This window comes from Tachypleus tridentatus, chromosome 7, assembly GCF_004210375.1.
Source record: "Tachypleus tridentatus isolate NWPU-2018 chromosome 7, ASM421037v1, whole genome shotgun sequence".
Classification (NCBI taxonomy): Eukaryota; Metazoa; Arthropoda; class Merostomata; order Xiphosura; family Limulidae; genus Tachypleus; species Tachypleus tridentatus.
In genome coordinates this window covers 89,261,435-89,278,672 of record NC_134831.1, presented here as the reverse complement: position 1 = coordinate 89,278,672, position 17,238 = coordinate 89,261,435, and the positions used below count along the sequence as shown (strand labels likewise).

The window sequence follows — 17,238 nt, the reverse complement described above, 5'->3', positions numbered from 1 at the left end:
AGAAAAACTCATGTATGGTACACAGGGAAACAAAGGTATGTGTATATATTTCACAATCTAGTGGTAAAAATATAATAAGAAATATATATATCAAAGGATATAGAAACGCAATTTGGAGTAAAGACCTCGCTGGTTGATTTTTGGTCAAGTGTCCAACAAAATAGTAAAAATATAATAAAATTAGTATAGTAATGGAATCCATATTGAATCATTATTTATTAGTAAAGCTTTGCTTACTGTTTATTGTGTTGAACTTCTATAAGTTGTACTTCTACGACTAGTAGTAACAGAAACAAATCTTTTTTCATGAACGATAAAAACATGTCCATAGTACAAACTGTTACAACACACGTTTATTATCCGTCATTCATGCTTTCTTAATATTATTTCAGTTTATACCAACTATCATTAATCAGTTTTAAGGATTAAAGTTGTCACTAACTTTCTGTGTAATTTGTGATGAGCTAATCTCCTCCTCAAAAAAAGTTACAGCGTGCAGAAGAAAATTATAGCTGTTGGGTAAAGGACTGTGATAACAGTGGCAGATTTGTGTTTCTTGAACAGAGTAAAAAACTAAGCCTTTCTATTAAACCCTGGCAAAACAAAGCCTTTCTATTCAAACCTGGCCCGGCATGGCCAAGCGTGTTAAGGCGTGCGACTCGTAATCTGAGGATCGCGGGTTCGCATCCCCGTCGCGCCAAACATGCTCGTCCTCCCAGCCGTGGGGGCGTTATAATGTGACGGTCAATCCCATTATTCGTTGGTAAAAGAGTAGCCCAAGAGTTGGCGGTGGGTGGTGATGACTAGCTTCATTCCCTCTAGTCTTACACTGCTAAATTAGGGACGGCTATAACAGATAGCTCTCGAGTAGCTTTGTGCGAAATTCCAAAACAAACAAACAAACAATCTATTCAAACTTTTAGAACTACTAAAGATGTTTGTATTTATCTGTAAGTATTAATTCTGTGTTCAACAAATTTGCATGTTCAGACATATGTGATGAGCATTTGTATTCCATTTCTTTATGAAGGGACTCTAAGTAAGGTTGAAAGGATAAAGAATGGTACAGTGTGAGTGTGTATGTACATATAATTAACAATGGTACAGTGTGTGTGTGAGTGTGTATGCAAATATAATTCACAATGGTACAGTGTGTGTGTTTGTGAGCGTGTATGCACATATAATTAACAATGTTACAGTATGTGTGTGAGCGTGTATGCACATATAATTAACAATGGTACAATGTGTGTGTGAGCGTGTATGTACATATAATTAACAATGGTACAGTGTGTGTGTGAGAGTGTATGCACATATAATTAACAACGGTACAGTGTGTGTGTGAGCGTGTATGCACATATAATTAACAATAGTACAGTGTGTGTGTGAGCGCGTACGCACACATAATCAACAACGGCACAGTGTGTGTGTGAGCGCGTATGCACACATAATCAAGAACGGTACAGTGTGTGTGCGTGAGTGCGTATGCAACTTATAATCAACAATGGTACAGTGTGTGTGTGAGTGTGTATGCACACGTAATCAACAATGGCACAGTGTGTGTGTGAACGCACATATAATCAACAACGGCACAGTGTGTGTGTGAGTGTGTATGCACACATAATCAAGAACGGCACAGTGTGTGTGTGAGTGTGTATGCACATATAATTCACAATGGTACAGTGTTTATGAGCGTGTATGGACATATAATTAACAATGGTACAGTGTGTGTGTGAGTGTGTATGCACATGTAATTAACAATGGTACAGTGTGTGTGTGTGAATGCACATATAATTAACAATGGTACAGTGTGTGTGTGAGTGTGTATGCACATATAATTAAGAACGGTACAGTGTGTGTGTGAGTATGTATGCACATATAATTAAGAACGGTACAGTGTGTGTGTGAGTGTGCAGGCACGTATAATTAACAATGATACAGTGTGTGTGTGTGTATGCACGTATAATTAACTAAATTTTTTGTTACGTTAACTTTTATAACGGATTCCTAACATTGTTTGGATCGCAAGTGCTAGAATAGAGATATTAAATACAGTCAAAGAAAACCTAAAAACTTCATCTGAAACAACTCAGAAGTTAGAGTTACTCCAAAATTTATATCATATCAATTGTCCTTACTCACGTAAAAATCGTTCTAAATAAAAAGAAACATGACATTCCTGTCTTACAGGAATAAAAGTGTGAACTAACATATCACAATATTATAAACATGTACGGACGCAAAAAAGGTTTATTTGAAAACATGAAAACAAACCAGGATTGTCCAAAAACATCAAGTACAAAATAATCTCATTCAACCACTAAATACTATTAAGTAAAGGACATATCTATAGTGTTAAGTAAAGGACATAGCTATAATATTAAGTAAAGTACATATCTATAGTATTAAGTGAAAAACATATCTATATTATTAAGTAAAGGACATATCTATAGTATTAAGTAAAGGACATATCTATAGTATTAAGTAAAGTACATATTTATAGTATTAAGTGAAGAACATATCTATAGTATTAAGTGAATAACACATCTATAGTATTAAATAAAGGACATATCTATAGTATTAAGTGAAGGACATATCTATAGTATTAAGTAAAAGATATATCTATAGAAGTAAGTAAAGGACATATCTATAGAAGTAAGTGAAGGACATATCTCTAGTATTAAGTAAATAACATATCTATAGTATTAAGTAAAGGACATATCTATAGTATTAAGTAAAGAACATATCTATAGTATTAAGTGAAGAACATATCTATAGTATTAAGTGAAAAACATATCTATAATATTAAGTAAAGTACATATTTATAGTGTTAAGTAAAGGACATATCTGTAGTATTAAGTAAAGGACATATCTATAGTATTAAGTGAATAACACATCTATAGTATTAAGTAAAGGACATATCCATAGTATTAAGTGAATAACACATCTATAGTATTAAGTAAAGGACATATCCCTAGTATTAAGTGAATAACACATCTATAGTATTAAGTAAAGGACATATCTACAGTATTAAGTAAAGTACATATCTGTAGTATTAAGTAAAGGACATATCTATAGTATTAAGTAAAGGACATATCGATAGTATTAAGTAAAGGACATATCTATAGTATTAAGTAAAGTACATATCTATAGTATTAAGTGAAGAACATATCTATAGTATTAAGTGAATAACACATATATAGTTATAAGTAAAGAACATATCTATAGTATTAAGTAAAGGACATATTTATAGTATTAAGTGAAGAACATATCTATAGTATTAAGTGAAGGACATATCTATAGTATTAAGTAAAGGACATATCTATAGTATTAAGTAAAGTACATATCTATAGTATTAAGTGAAGAACATATCTATAGTATTAAATGAATAACAATCGATAGTATTAAGTAAAGTACATATCTGTAGTATTAAGTAAAGGACATATCTATAGTATTAAGTAAAGGACATCTCTATAGTATTAAGTAAAGTACATATCTATAGTATTAAGTAAGGTACATATCTATAGTATTAAGTGAAGAACACATCTATAGTATTAAGTGAATAACACATCTATAGTATTAAGTAAAAGACATATCTATAGTATTAAGTAAAGTACATATCTATAGTATTAAGTGAAGAACACATCTATAGTATTAAGTAAAGGACATATTTATAGTATTAAGTGAAAAACATATCTATAGTATTAAGTATAGTACTATCTATAGTACTACATATCTGTAGTATTAAGTAAAGGATATATATATAGTATTAAGTGAATAACACATCTATAGTATCAAGTAAAGCACATATCTATAGTATTAAGTGAATAATACATCTACAGTATTAAGTGAAGAACATATCTATAGTATTAAGTGAAGGACATATCTATAGTATTAAGTGAAGAACATATCTATAGTATTAAGTGAAGGACATATCTATAGTATTAAGTAAAGGACATATCTATAGTATTAAGTAAAGTACATATCTATAGTATTAAGTGAAGAACATATCTATAGTATTAAATGAATAACAATCGATAGTATTAAGTAAAGGACATATCTATAGTATTAAGTAAAGTACATATCTATAGTATTAAGTGAAAACATATCTATAGTATTAAGTAAGGTACATATCTGTAGTATTAAGTAAAGGACATATATATAGTATTAAGTGAACAACACATCTATAGTATTAAGTAAAGCACATATCCATAGTATTAAGTGAATAACACATCTATAGTATTAAGTGAAGAACATATCTATAGTATTAAGTAAAGGACATATCTATAGTATTAAGTAAAGTACATATCTGTAGTATTAAGTAAAGGACATATCTATAGTATTAAGTAAAGGACATATCTATAGTATTAATTAAGTACATATCTATAGTATTAAGTAAGGTACATATCTATAGTATTAAGTGAAGAACACATCTATAGTATTAAGTGAATAACACATCTATAGTATTAAGTAAAGGACATATCTATAGTATTAAGTAAAGTACATATCTATAGTATTAAGTGAAGAACACATCTATAGTATTAAGTAAAGGACATATCTATAGTATTAAGTGAAGGACATATCTATAGTATTAAGTAAAGGACATATCTATAGTATTAAGTGACAAACATATCTATAGTATTAAGTAAAGTACATATCTGTAGTATTAAGTAAAGGACATATCTATACTATAAAGTGAAGCACATGTCTATACTATTAAGTAAAGAACATATCTGTACTTTTTAGTGAGGATCATACCAAATTCTGTTTAGTAAAGGAATTGTCTATACTATTAAGTAAAGGACATATCTATAGTATTAAGTAAAGGACATATCTATAGTATTAAGTGAAGGACATATCTATATTATTAAGTGAAGGACATATGTATACTATTAAGTAAAGGACATATCTATGCTATGCAGAATAGTAGCTTACTTTAACATAAAGCACATATTAATAATGTAGAAGTACAGCTTACTTTGACCTGAAACTAATATTAATTGTACACAAGTACAGCTTACTCTGACCTCAAGGTTCTACTTATTAGTGCAGAAGTACAGCTTACTCTGATCTCAAGCTAGTACTTATTAGTGCAGAAGTGCAGCTTACTCTGACCTCAAGGTATTACTTATTAGTGCAGAATTACAGCTTACTCTGATCTCAAGCTAGTACTTATTAGTGCAGAAGTACAGCTTACTCTGACCTCAAGGTAGTACTTATTAGTGCAGAAGTACAGCTTACTCTGACCTCATGGTAGTACTTATTAGTGCAGAAGTACAGCTTACTCTGACCTCAAGGTAGTACTTATTAGTGCAGAAGTAAAGCTTACTCTGATCTCAAGCTAGTACTTATTAGTGCAGAAGTACAGCTTACTCTGACCTCAAGGTAGTACTTATTAGTGCAGAAGTACAGCTTACTCTGACCTTAAGGTAGTACTTATTAGTGCAGAAGTAAAGCTTACTCTGACCTCAAGGTAGTACTTATTAGGCAGAAGTACAGCTTACTCTGACCTCAAGGTAGTACTTATTAGTGCAGAAGTACAGCTTACTCTGACCTCAAGGTAGTACTTATTAGTGCAGAAGTACAGCTTACTCTGATCTCAAGCTGGTACTTATTAGTGCAGAAGTACAGCTTACTTTGACCTGAAACTAATATTAATTGCACACAAGCAGAGCTTACTGTTATCTCAAGCTAGTATTTATTAGAGCAGAAGTACAGCTTACTCTGATCTCAAGCTAGTACTTATTAGTGCAGAAGTACAGCTTACTCTGACCTCAAGGTAATATTAATTGTGCACAAGTACAGCTTACTTTGAACAAAAAACTAATATTCATATTTCATAAGTTCAGCTTACTCAGACCAAGAGCTAATATTAATAATGCAGAAGTACAGCTTACTTTTACCTAAAGTTAATAATAATAGAGAAGTACACCTTACTTTCAATTAAGCAAATATAAATAGTACACAAGAACTGCTTACTCTGACCTAAAACTGGTATTAATAGTGCAAAGGTACGGCTTATTTTGATCTAAAGCTCATATCAATAGTGCAGATGTACACATAACTTTCACCTGAGTCTAATATTAATATTTCAGAAGTACAGCTTGATTTCATCTAATGCTAATATTAATAGTGAGAACTACACCTTACTTTGACCTAGAGCTAGTATTAATAGCACAGAAGTAGAGCTTACTTTGACCTACAGCTAATGTTAATAGTGTAGAAATACAGTTTAATTTAACTCAAAGCTATTATTAATGGTACTGTATTATAGCATATTCTGACCTAAAGATCAAATTAATAGTGCAGAAGTACAGTTAACTTTCACCTAAAGCTTATATTAATAGTGCAGAAGTACAGTTAACTTTCACCTAAAGCTTATATTAATAGTGCAGAAGTACACCTTACTTTGACCTAAAGCTCATACTAATAGTTCACTCTTACTAATAAATCTTACTCTGACCTAAAACAAAAATCAATAGTGCAGAAGTGCAGTTTACTGTGATATTAAGCATATATCAATAGTAATACAAATTACTTTGAACTAAAGCTAGTATTAATAGTGAAAACTACACATTACATATACCTGAAGCTAATAATTATAGGCCAGAAGTACCACTTACTTTAGTCTAAAGCTCAGATTAATAGTACACAAGTACAGCTTACTTTGACCTAAAGCTAAAATTACAGTGCAGAAGTACAGCTTACTTTGACGCAAAATTAATACTAAAAATGCAAAAGTGCACCCTACTTTCACCAAAACGTAATATTAAAAGTGCTGAACTACAGCTTTCTTTCACCCGAAGCTAATATTAACAGTCCATACGTAAAACTTACTCTGACCTAAATGTAATATTATTAGGGCAGAGAAACATCTTACTTTGTCCTAATGCTAGTATTAATAGTGCAGAAATACGGTTCACTTTGACCTAAAGATAGTACTAATAGGTCAGATGTATAGCTTACATTGACGTAAGGCTAATATTAATAATACAGAATACAGCTTTCTTTCATATAAAAATAATATTAATATTGCAGAAGAACATCTTACTGTCACATAAAGCTAATATTAATAGTACAGAAGTACAGCTTACGTTGATCTAAAGCTCATATTTAAAGTATAAAAATACAGTATACATTGACCTAAAGCTAAAACTAATAGTGCATAAGTACTGCTTAATTTGCCCTAAGGCTAATATCAACAATACAAAAGTACACCTTACTTTAACCAAAAGCTAGTATTAACATCGCAGAAGTTGAGCTTATTTTGACTTAATGCGAATATTAATAAAGCAGAAATTACTCCTTACTATCACTTAAAGCTAAAATAAATAGTGCAGAAGTAAAGCTTACTTTGATCTAAACCTCATATCAATAGTATAAGGTAACGCTTACTCTGACCTAAAGCTAAAATTAATAGCACAGAGATATAGCGTACTTTGACCTAATGCTACTTGTGACAATGCAAAAGTACACCTTGCTTTCACCAAAAGGTAGAATTAATAGTGCAAATGTACAGCTTACTTTCACCTAAAGCTAATATTAGTAGACCTGAAGTGCACCTTAGTTTGACCTAAAACTAATATTAGTAGCGCAGATGTACACCTTACTTTGACTTATAGCTAATATCAATAGTGCGGAAATACACCTTACTTTGACTTAAAACAAATACTATTAACCCAGAAGTAGAGCTTACTTTGAGCTGTAGCTCATATTAATAGTATAAAAGTTCCGCATACTATGACCTAAAGCTAATATTAATAGCGCAGAAGTACAGTTTACTTTGACTTATATATTTAAAAACGGCTGGTATGGATAAAGATAATGTGTGCGTATAATGTTTTCTACGTTTTGTGGAGGAAACTTGTTGATGTTGACGAATAATTGTTTTATTTTGTCTAATTCGTCCTTAATTTTATCTGTTTAGTATAGTTCTAGGGATGTGTTTATTTGGTTTCTTAGTATGTTGAGTTTTTGTTTTGTTTCATGTGCTGAGTCCCAAGGAATGTATAGTCCAGTATGGGTGATTTTTCGGTGGATTTCCGTTTTGAATTGTGTATCAGTTCCAGTGATCTTGAAGTTAAGAAATGATATTTGATTGCTTTCTTCCTGTTCACATGTGAAGTTAATGTTGGGATGTATAGAGTTAATGTCATTGAAAAAATTAAGTGTGTGTTCTGCAGATGTGAATCCCGCAACCGGGTTATCTACATCTGTACCAATATAGTGGTGGATGTAATGCTGTGTTAATTGCTTGTGTTTCAACTTGTATCATAAAAATATTGGCTAGAACTGGTAATACTGGGTTCCCCATGCTTAGGCCATTTGTTTGTATATACTTGTGGTTGTTGAACATGATGTTTGTCTTCATCGTGGTGAATTCTATGAGGATTGCTAATTGCTTGCTGGGAATATCTATAGATGGGTTAGGGTCTCGGATATAGAGTTCTAAGGCTATCTTGCAGGCTTCAGTGGTTGGGACTTCTGTAAAGAGGGATATAACATCGAAACTGGCCATTAAGGCTTCATGATTAAGTTGATTAAGATTAGATTTGAAATTAAAAGAGTCTTTGAATGAGCTGGCTGATGTTACATATTTGGAGAATATCCATGCTATGTATTTACCAAGATTGTAATTAAACAATTCATATGTGGACATTATTGGTCATAATGGACAATCTGGTTTATGAGGTTTGGGGATGCCGTATATTTGTGGTGTGCGTGAGTCGGTTTTACGTAGGTAGGAATAAAGTGTTTGTGAAATTGTGTTGGCTTTTTTCATTTGTAGTAGTAATTTGTTTAGTTGCGTTTCGTGTGTCTTTGTTGGATTTGTGTGTATTGATTTAAATTTGTTTGTCTGACAGGATGTTTCATTATGACTATAGCGTCATATGCAGAGTTTTTGGCTTGTTTTAAGTTTTTAATAGAATTAATATCTTTGTTAGGTTGTTTTTTAGTTTTCTGTTCTGTGCAATTATGTTGATGGTTTTATGAGAAAATTCTTTGAAAAAATTGTTTAAGATGTTGTTTTTAGATGTTTCTGGAAAATACATATTTTACTTTTTTTCTGGGAAGTTTGGCTGTTGGATGTCAATAGTTTGTCTAAGTTGTCTTCTTTCTGTTGGTTGTTTTCTTGTTTTTGTTTTCTGTGGAAAGTATCACAAAGTCTCCTGGCTAGATCTTCTAAACATGTTTTGATTTCTAAGGTTGGAATGTACCTTGGTGCTATTGCGAAGTTGAGTCCTTTGTTAAGTAGATGCATCTCGTCTGTGTTTAATTGTCGGTCGGATCTGTTAATTATGAGGTTAGTCAACAGTTTGTCGTCTCGGTGTCTCTTCTGTTGTTTACATCTTAGTTTTTCTAGTTTTTTGTTGTGGCAGATCTTTTTGTCTCTGTCATTCCTAGTGTGGATTTGGTTTATGTTTCGTTGTATAAGTCCGTAAATCTCTGGTTTAATGCAGCATGCCAGTTGGTGGTCTAGGTTCATGTTTTGTTTTTGTAAGTCATGTCGTTCTTTGTATTTCGTGTTCAACATGGCTTTAAGTAGTTTTTTCTGTAAATTTTGGATAATGTTTGTACATTGATTAAAATTTGTTGATAGTTTTACCTTTACAAAGTTTGGGATTTGTAGTTCCTTTCTAGCACATGAAACAAAAAAAAAACTCAACATACTAGGAAACGAAATAAACACAGCCATAAAACTATGCTCGCCAGATAAAATTAAGGACGAATTAGACAAAATAAAACAATACTTCATCAACATCAAAAAGTTTTTTCCACAAACCGAAGAAAACATTATACGCACACACCTAGACGGAAAGCGAAATTAACTAACAAAAGTAAATATATCCCACAAATTAAAAAATCACGAAACCATATACTGCTACATACCATATATTCCCGACATCAGCAGAAAAATAACCAACATTTGGCAAAAACTAGTAACAAAATTAGACATTCAAGTTAATACCAAATATATTCAAAAACCAGGCACAAAAGTAAGGTCTATACTATGTAAAAACTAAACTGACAAACACCACACCAACATTATTTACAAAATACAATGTGATAACTGCCACGACTTCTATATTGAAGAAACAAGTAGAAAAATGGAAACCAGATTCAAAGAACATAAAGAGTCACTTTCACACGTTTACGAACACTGCAAATCAAATAAACACAACATAACCATAGAAAACACCCAAATACTAAATAAAGAAACAAACATAAACAAACGCAAAATTAAAGAAGCCTTACTTATACAACAACTCAAGCCCAAAATAAACCAATACAAAGGCACTCCTTTATACCTATACTAATAAATATAATCAAACATCTAAGCACGCCCTCTACATTCCTACACTCAATTACACAACCGCCTTGTGGTCAGCTACCGGTCAGTAACCCTTTCTTTGTGAACCTGACTTGTTCCCTCATCTATTAGTGCTTTCTCCCCCCATATCATCCGTTTTTAAATATATAATTTTCTGTGCAAGTAGGTTTTCTCGTCATTACGGATTTTTCTGAAAGCTAATATTAATAGTGGAGTAGTAGAGCTTACTTTAACTTAATGATAATATTAATAGTGGAATAGTAGAGCTTACTTTAACTTAATGATAATATTAATAGTGCAGAAATACGGCTCACTTTGACCTAAAGCTAGTACTTATACGTCAGATTTACAGCTTACTTTGACGTAAGGCTAATATTAATAATGCAGAATACAGCTTTCTTTGACATAAAGCAAATAGTAATATTGCAGAAGAACAGCTTACTTTGACTTAAAACTAATATTAATAGTGCAGAGGTACACCTTATTTGAACCTAAAGCTAATATTAATAATGCAGAAGCAAAACTCACTTTGACCTAAAGCTAATTCTAATAGTGCAGAAGAACATCTTTGAACGGATAATAATATTAATAATACAGAAAAACAGCTTAATTTGACCAAAGCTAATGTTAATTGGGTAAAAGTACAGCTTAGATTGACCTAAAGCTTGCATTAGTAATGCTAAAGAACACCTTACTTTTACGTAAGATTAATATTAATAATGCTGAAGAAGAGATTGCTTTGACTTACAACTAACGTTAATAGATCAAGAGACCAGCTTATTTTGACCTAAAGCTAATATTAATAGTGCTGAAGAACAGCTTACTTTGATTTAAAGTTAGTATTAATATTGCAGCAGTACATCTTAGTTTGACCTAAAGTGATATTAATAGTGCAGAAGTACAGCTTAGTTTGACCTAAAGTGATATTAATAGTGCAGAAGTACAGCTTAATTTGACCTAAAGTGATATTAATAGTGCAGAAGTACAGCTTAGTTTGTCCTAAAGTGATATTAATAGCGCAGAAGTACAGCTTACTTTGTCCTAAAGCTGATATTAATAGTGCAGAAGTACAGCTTAGTTTGACCTAAAGCTAATATTAATAGTGCATAAGTACAGCTTACTTTGTCCTAAAGCTGATATTAATAGTGCAGAAGTACAGCGTCTCTTTCTTTGATTTCGAAAACAGAATATAGATGGTAAAAAATCAGTGAATTATAAGTTTATTGTTCTATAATGGTAAAAGGAGAAATACCAACAGGTAAGTGGTGGGCGTCCAGTCTTCCGACACGGTGAAAGAATGTTTTTCCCCAAGGAACCCCTTAAACTAAACAAATTTTATTATGGTGATCCTTGCCTATCACCCAGAAAAGAAAATAACTTATGAGTAATCACATTAAACCTTCAAAAACTGTAACTCGTATGATCCGTGATGACGTTTTTAAATATGTAACTCGTATAGTTTCGCAAAGAAGTATATAGTCACTTGTAACTCAGTGGCCTATAAGGGCTTATGACACTTAAAACCGGATTTCTAAACCCGTGCTGTTCATAGCATAGATAACTCATTTTTTAGGTTTGCGCTTCACGACAAAATAAACTAACAGAAATCAACATTTATTTCTAACGTTTCACTTATTGTTTTTTGTTTTTTTAATGCGCTGAAATAAACTTAAAGTATTAATAAACACAAGAGACATTTTATTATAACATATTTAATTCAACTCAAAACTAGGCAACAGTTATACAACTGTTATTACTTCTAAACTACGTTTTCCCGCCTTCTGATGTTACATAACAATAAAAATGGTTTTCGTTTGATTAAATGTTTGGAATTATTATTTATATTGTTTATTTTATATATATGTATGCATTTGCATGTCACGTCTATAAAAATATTTATCTTGTCCTCAAGATTTTCGCATTTTTCTTTGTGATTGTAGAGATATTTGTGTGTTTAATATTTAATGCTAAAGGCGTAACAGAGATATTTTTTTCGTACAACATCTCTCAAATTTGAATGTATTGCCTACTAGATGGCAGTATAATTTTCACGTAGCATTACGTTCGCTGAACAAGGGGTAGTCGTGAGTGCACCTTCTGAAGCCTTTTGTACTTTTGGGTTCTCGTTCGAGGGTAAGTCGCAGTACGAGAGCTGTTAGTTGTTTTAACCTTGATGCAGGAGTCTCATGGGTTTAAGGGGAACATGGCGCGTGCTAAAGTCCCGTGCGTCGAAAAAAGTGCTTCGTGATGAAGAGTTGATGATGTTATTTCGTCTTCCAAAAAAAAATAGTTGTCAGGTAAACAGTTAAATTTCCTGAATTATCTCAACATGGATAGAAGTAAAGAAGTTACTCATAAAAACGTTCATAAAACTACTGAAAACACCAAGGGTAAAGACGTAAATTCATCAGGTGATTCCTGGTTTATTCCAACCCAGTGTGTGTGCTCAAAGCTACAATTAATCGCATCAAGAAATTGTGTCCAAGGAAAAGGAGTCCCCTCGGACATTAAAGGGGGCCCACGACGTTGTTGGGGCGAACCGATGATATTTGTGTGGGTTCTGTGTATCGTTTCTCTCGGCCTTTCCGCCGTGTCTGGACTAAAACTGTGGTACATGAAAGACCAGTTGTTGCTCTTAGAGACAAAATACAGCAAACTGGAAGCAAGGATACCAGTATTTAATGATGTGAAATTACAGATGGATGCATTCGTAAGAGAGGTAGGGCTTGGCATTTTCTGTTGAAAAGATATTGTATTTTAAACGCCTGTAACTCATGTCACAATACAATGGAAACAATGATGTTCAACTACAAGTTATGCATGTTGGAAACACAATGTATAAACAGTACTAAATAAACTGACATTTACCTGTTAGGGACTTAGAATATATTTATATAAAAACTCGTGATGACGAGAAACTCATTTGAAGTAAAAATGTATCTCAAGACGGCTAGTATGGGTATTAACACTTGCTAATAAAGCAGAGAACAACGTTTCGACCTTCTATGATTTCTAAAATTTGATGTCTTGAATTTTCTTTATTTCAAAACTTTTGTTTTCTGTGACTCAATTTTTGGATCAAAACATTTTATTTTGAAGAGTCTTATCAACATTTTGTAAACAATAAATTGGAGAAATCGTCAATGGTAGGTCAACTAACAAAAATAATTATATATTTCGAAGTATATTTATATATCGTAGTAAATACTTAATACCTTTCGTAAGGAACATCTGAAGTTGTAATTCTACGAGTTCGTAATTTGACTTTAAAAATATCGACAGAAAATGTTCTCTTTTATTGAAAAGTTATGAGACGTGTGAATCAACATCGAAAGTTAGTGTTTCGTGTATTGTAAATCATAACGAGAGACCCTTACGTCTCAAAGTGACTCCTGACGAAAGATTTTATCGGTTAATTATTGTAGGTAAAACAGTTGATATGTTATCCATTTGTCTATTTAAAAATTCCAGGGAATTTTTTTTTAAACCGTGGAAACAGTTTGTTGTGTGGAATGAATCTTTGAATAATTAACTATTTATGACAATGGCTTGTTATGAGAAATCAGTCTGTTTCGAATTTCCAAAGAATAAATAACTGAATCAGGGAAATTTAATTATAAAATAATAATAGCTGTAAATATACATATATTTGTGTTTTAAACTGAACACTCTGAAGATTCATGGCTTCATGTATTACATGTTTTATTGTATTTGTTATTCAAATACTTTACAAAACTGAAGTTCGAGGATTAATTATGTGTGAAACATGTTTATAAAGTTGACACTATCGAAAAGTATGCCATAGATAAATCAATTACAAGGAAGATGATCTGATAGATTAACAAACTGAGGAGTGGGTGTAACAGACGGTTGAATTCATATTTGATAAACTGTTCAGAAAGATGAAAGTATACTTAAGACATTCTTAATGGCTGCATATGTCTAGCAGTTTTGGACGACGTTTCGAATTACTAATGCACATCTGGATGAATTCGTGTCAAAGTGGATTTACCATCCACAAAGAGTGAATCTGTGTGAAACGTTTTGAATTAATTAACAGTTTTATGAACAAATTATTAAGCAGTGATATAAATACACTTAGTAACAGAAGAAAGTTGTTTCTAATAAAGGTCTCTCTTTCGAGTACAAAATACAGTTTCTTATTGCTCGTTGCTATACTGCTTCCTATCGTAGAATGAATCAGTCTGTTAATCTGTTTAGGCCTAGTTGAAGTGTGAGGGGTTTAGTGTGATAATAGACGTGCATTTACTTATGTGCATTACGCAATCCAAAATATTACAATTTCCTGCCTCGCAAAGATACAAGTTATGTTGTAAAAGGTGGTTTAATCTCAGAGAACGCGGAAACATTCATGATTTATTGAAAAATGTACGTAAAAACGTATATATGTTATACGTAACAAGTAAACCAGTTGTATTATATCTCTAAGTTACACAGTTAAGTCAACGTATACAACAGGCTAAACGTGTAAAATATTTAAGCAGTATTTACGGATGTGACATTGTTAATTAAATTACTCTTCTAGTAAAGACTGAGGTGCTTAAACTGACAATTATTTGATTATTTTCTGTATCTTTATTTTCCTGTTCATTTCCTGTGATATTTGTTATGCAGTTTTAACTTCCGGTATGCGATTTTATTCAAAGTTTTAAGCCCCCCTGTGGGGACAACGATAAGTCTACAGATTTACAATGTTAAAATCAGGGGTTCGATTCCCCTCGGTGGACACAGCAGATAACCCGATGTGGCTTTGCTATAACAAATACACACACACGCACACTTATGAAATTAAGCAAAGTTTTAGAATAATTCAGATTTAATTGTGACAATAAGGACGTTTTACAATATTTGGTACAAAGAAATATATTTCTTGAGGCGATTATTATCTAAAAGAGTTGTTTCAAATATTAACGACTAAACTTAATAAATTAATTTTATAACCATATATTTTCATATCGAGATTTTCAATGAAAAGGCCCAGCATGGCCAGATGGTTAAGACATTCAACTCGTAATCCGAGGGTCGCGGGTTTGTATCCTCGTCACACCAAACATGCTAGCCCTTTCAGCCGTGTGAACATTATAAAGTAACAGTCAATCCCCCTATTTGTTGCTAAAAGAGTAGCCCAAGAGTTGGCGGTGGATGGTGATAAATGTTTGCCTTCCCTCCACTTTTACACTGTTAAATTAAGAACGGCTAGCGCAGATAGCCTGCATGTAGCTTTGCGCGAAATTCAAACTAAACCAATTTTTTAATGAGACAACTTATTCTAAATTAATAGGCAACTGTGTCTTTATAAAACCTGAAGTCTAATAATATTTATAAAATAATAAGAAACCATAAAGTTTTCTAATATTATGTGTTTCTCGAACATATATACGAAAACTTTCTGAATATAAACCATCAGATTTTATTATGTATAAATATATAAAATGTACCTTCTCTATAATTCGAGCATTATATAAATATTTTAGAAAGTCAATCAAATCGCCTGGTTTTTCGACGCAAAGCATTGAAACCACGTTTTACCTAACACTTGTTTTACGTAGACAAATCAAGTAAACATAGAGCAAATTCAACAACAATAGATTTTTACCGAACATTAAGTACTGTCCCATGAGTTATTTGTCTCGTCAAGCTTTTCTCACATTATGTATAATGTCGTAAGGTCGTTATTTTGTTATTTTAAATTATTTGGTGAAAACAAGGATAAGTCCAGTCCACGTAACGATAACAATTTAAACCTTCCTTAATAATTTTAAAGGTTTGTAATTTGTGAGGCTAAGTTTACAAATGGAAATAGCTTACCAATGGTATGATTAATGTTATGATTTTTTTCAAGAAGTTTTATAGTGTTCTCTCATACCTAAACCTATTTGGAATCTAAGTCTTACGTTGTGGTAGTTGGATAATAAATAATCCGATAAGTTAGCATTAGCTTAATTAACAATAAGTTAGTAAAATATTGAAAGCTTAGCAATAATCAAATTGAAAATAGGTCAGTATTAGCTTATGAATAATAGGTCAATAAAATACCGATAAATTAATATGACTGTGTACAGGGGCGTAGATCCTGGGGAGGGTAGGGGATATACATTCCTCCTTCATTTTAGATGGGGGGGGGTATGATGCATACAATCATCCCCCCCCTACAGTTTGGTCTGTTGAGTTGTTTTATTGCATCACAGGCCAACCATTTGTGTGTTTGTTTTTGTGATTCTCGTGTTCCTACCAATCGAATTGCATAATTAGACCTAGACGTAGGCTTTTTCAGTAGCCGAAATGTACATCTTTAATATAGACGTGTTTCTAAGATTTTCAATCTAAGCGATTGTTCGTATCAGTTAGTAGGCCTAACTATACAGGCAAGTATCGTGGCAACAATATTACATGTTTACAGCTTTCAGGTTCACGTAATTTGAAAATTGTACAGTTCACATAAGTGGTTGCAAAAATCATCACCCCCCCCCCCAATCGGGTGTAAAAAAAAACAAAAAACCTACGTCCCTGACTGTGTAGTCGATAGTGGGGCAGTAATACATACATACGCTTTAACTTAATTGATATAATAGGACTTCAATAGCAGGATAAGCTAAGTTCGATGTTCTTTAGGCCTAGCGCAAGAAAACTGCAGTGAGTGTTCAGGGCATGTTTCTATCTGTTGAACGAATGTTCTACGATTTTGCTTTGCGATTTGCATTTACTTTCCATTTACTGCTATCAGCCACTTATGCTACAGAAATGATTTTCCTTGAGGGAATACGTATCTTCATAAACTATGTTTAGTGTTTATAGCTAAAAAGTGCATAATTACGATATTTTGCTTTCACTTGTCTATTCGCGACGGAAACGATTGTTTAACTTGTATCCCTGTACATACCAGGTCA

General features: G+C 32.3%; 1 protein-coding gene across 21 annotated transcripts in view; it reads left to right on the top strand.

Moving 5' to 3' along the window:
* Positions 1–17,238, top strand: part of LOC143256159 (uncharacterized) — a 258,843-nt gene that overhangs the window by 46,955 nt on the left and 194,650 nt on the right. For 12 of the 21 annotated variants that reach the window (XR_013031199.1, XM_076512977.1, XM_076512972.1 and 9 more), the window contains exon 1: positions 12,435–13,049. The exons of 1 other annotated variant lie outside the window; for it this stretch is intronic. Coding sequence is in view for 14 of the 20 variants with exons in the window: in XM_076512977.1 (XP_076369092.1) it covers positions 12,660–13,049 (390 nt within the window). In the remaining 6 variants the exon portion in view is untranslated. Of the gene's footprint in view, positions 1–12,433; positions 13,050–17,238 lie in introns of those variants that run through there. 8 more of the 21 variants (XR_013031196.1, XR_013031198.1, XR_013031195.1 and 5 more) reach the window with 2 other exon arrangements.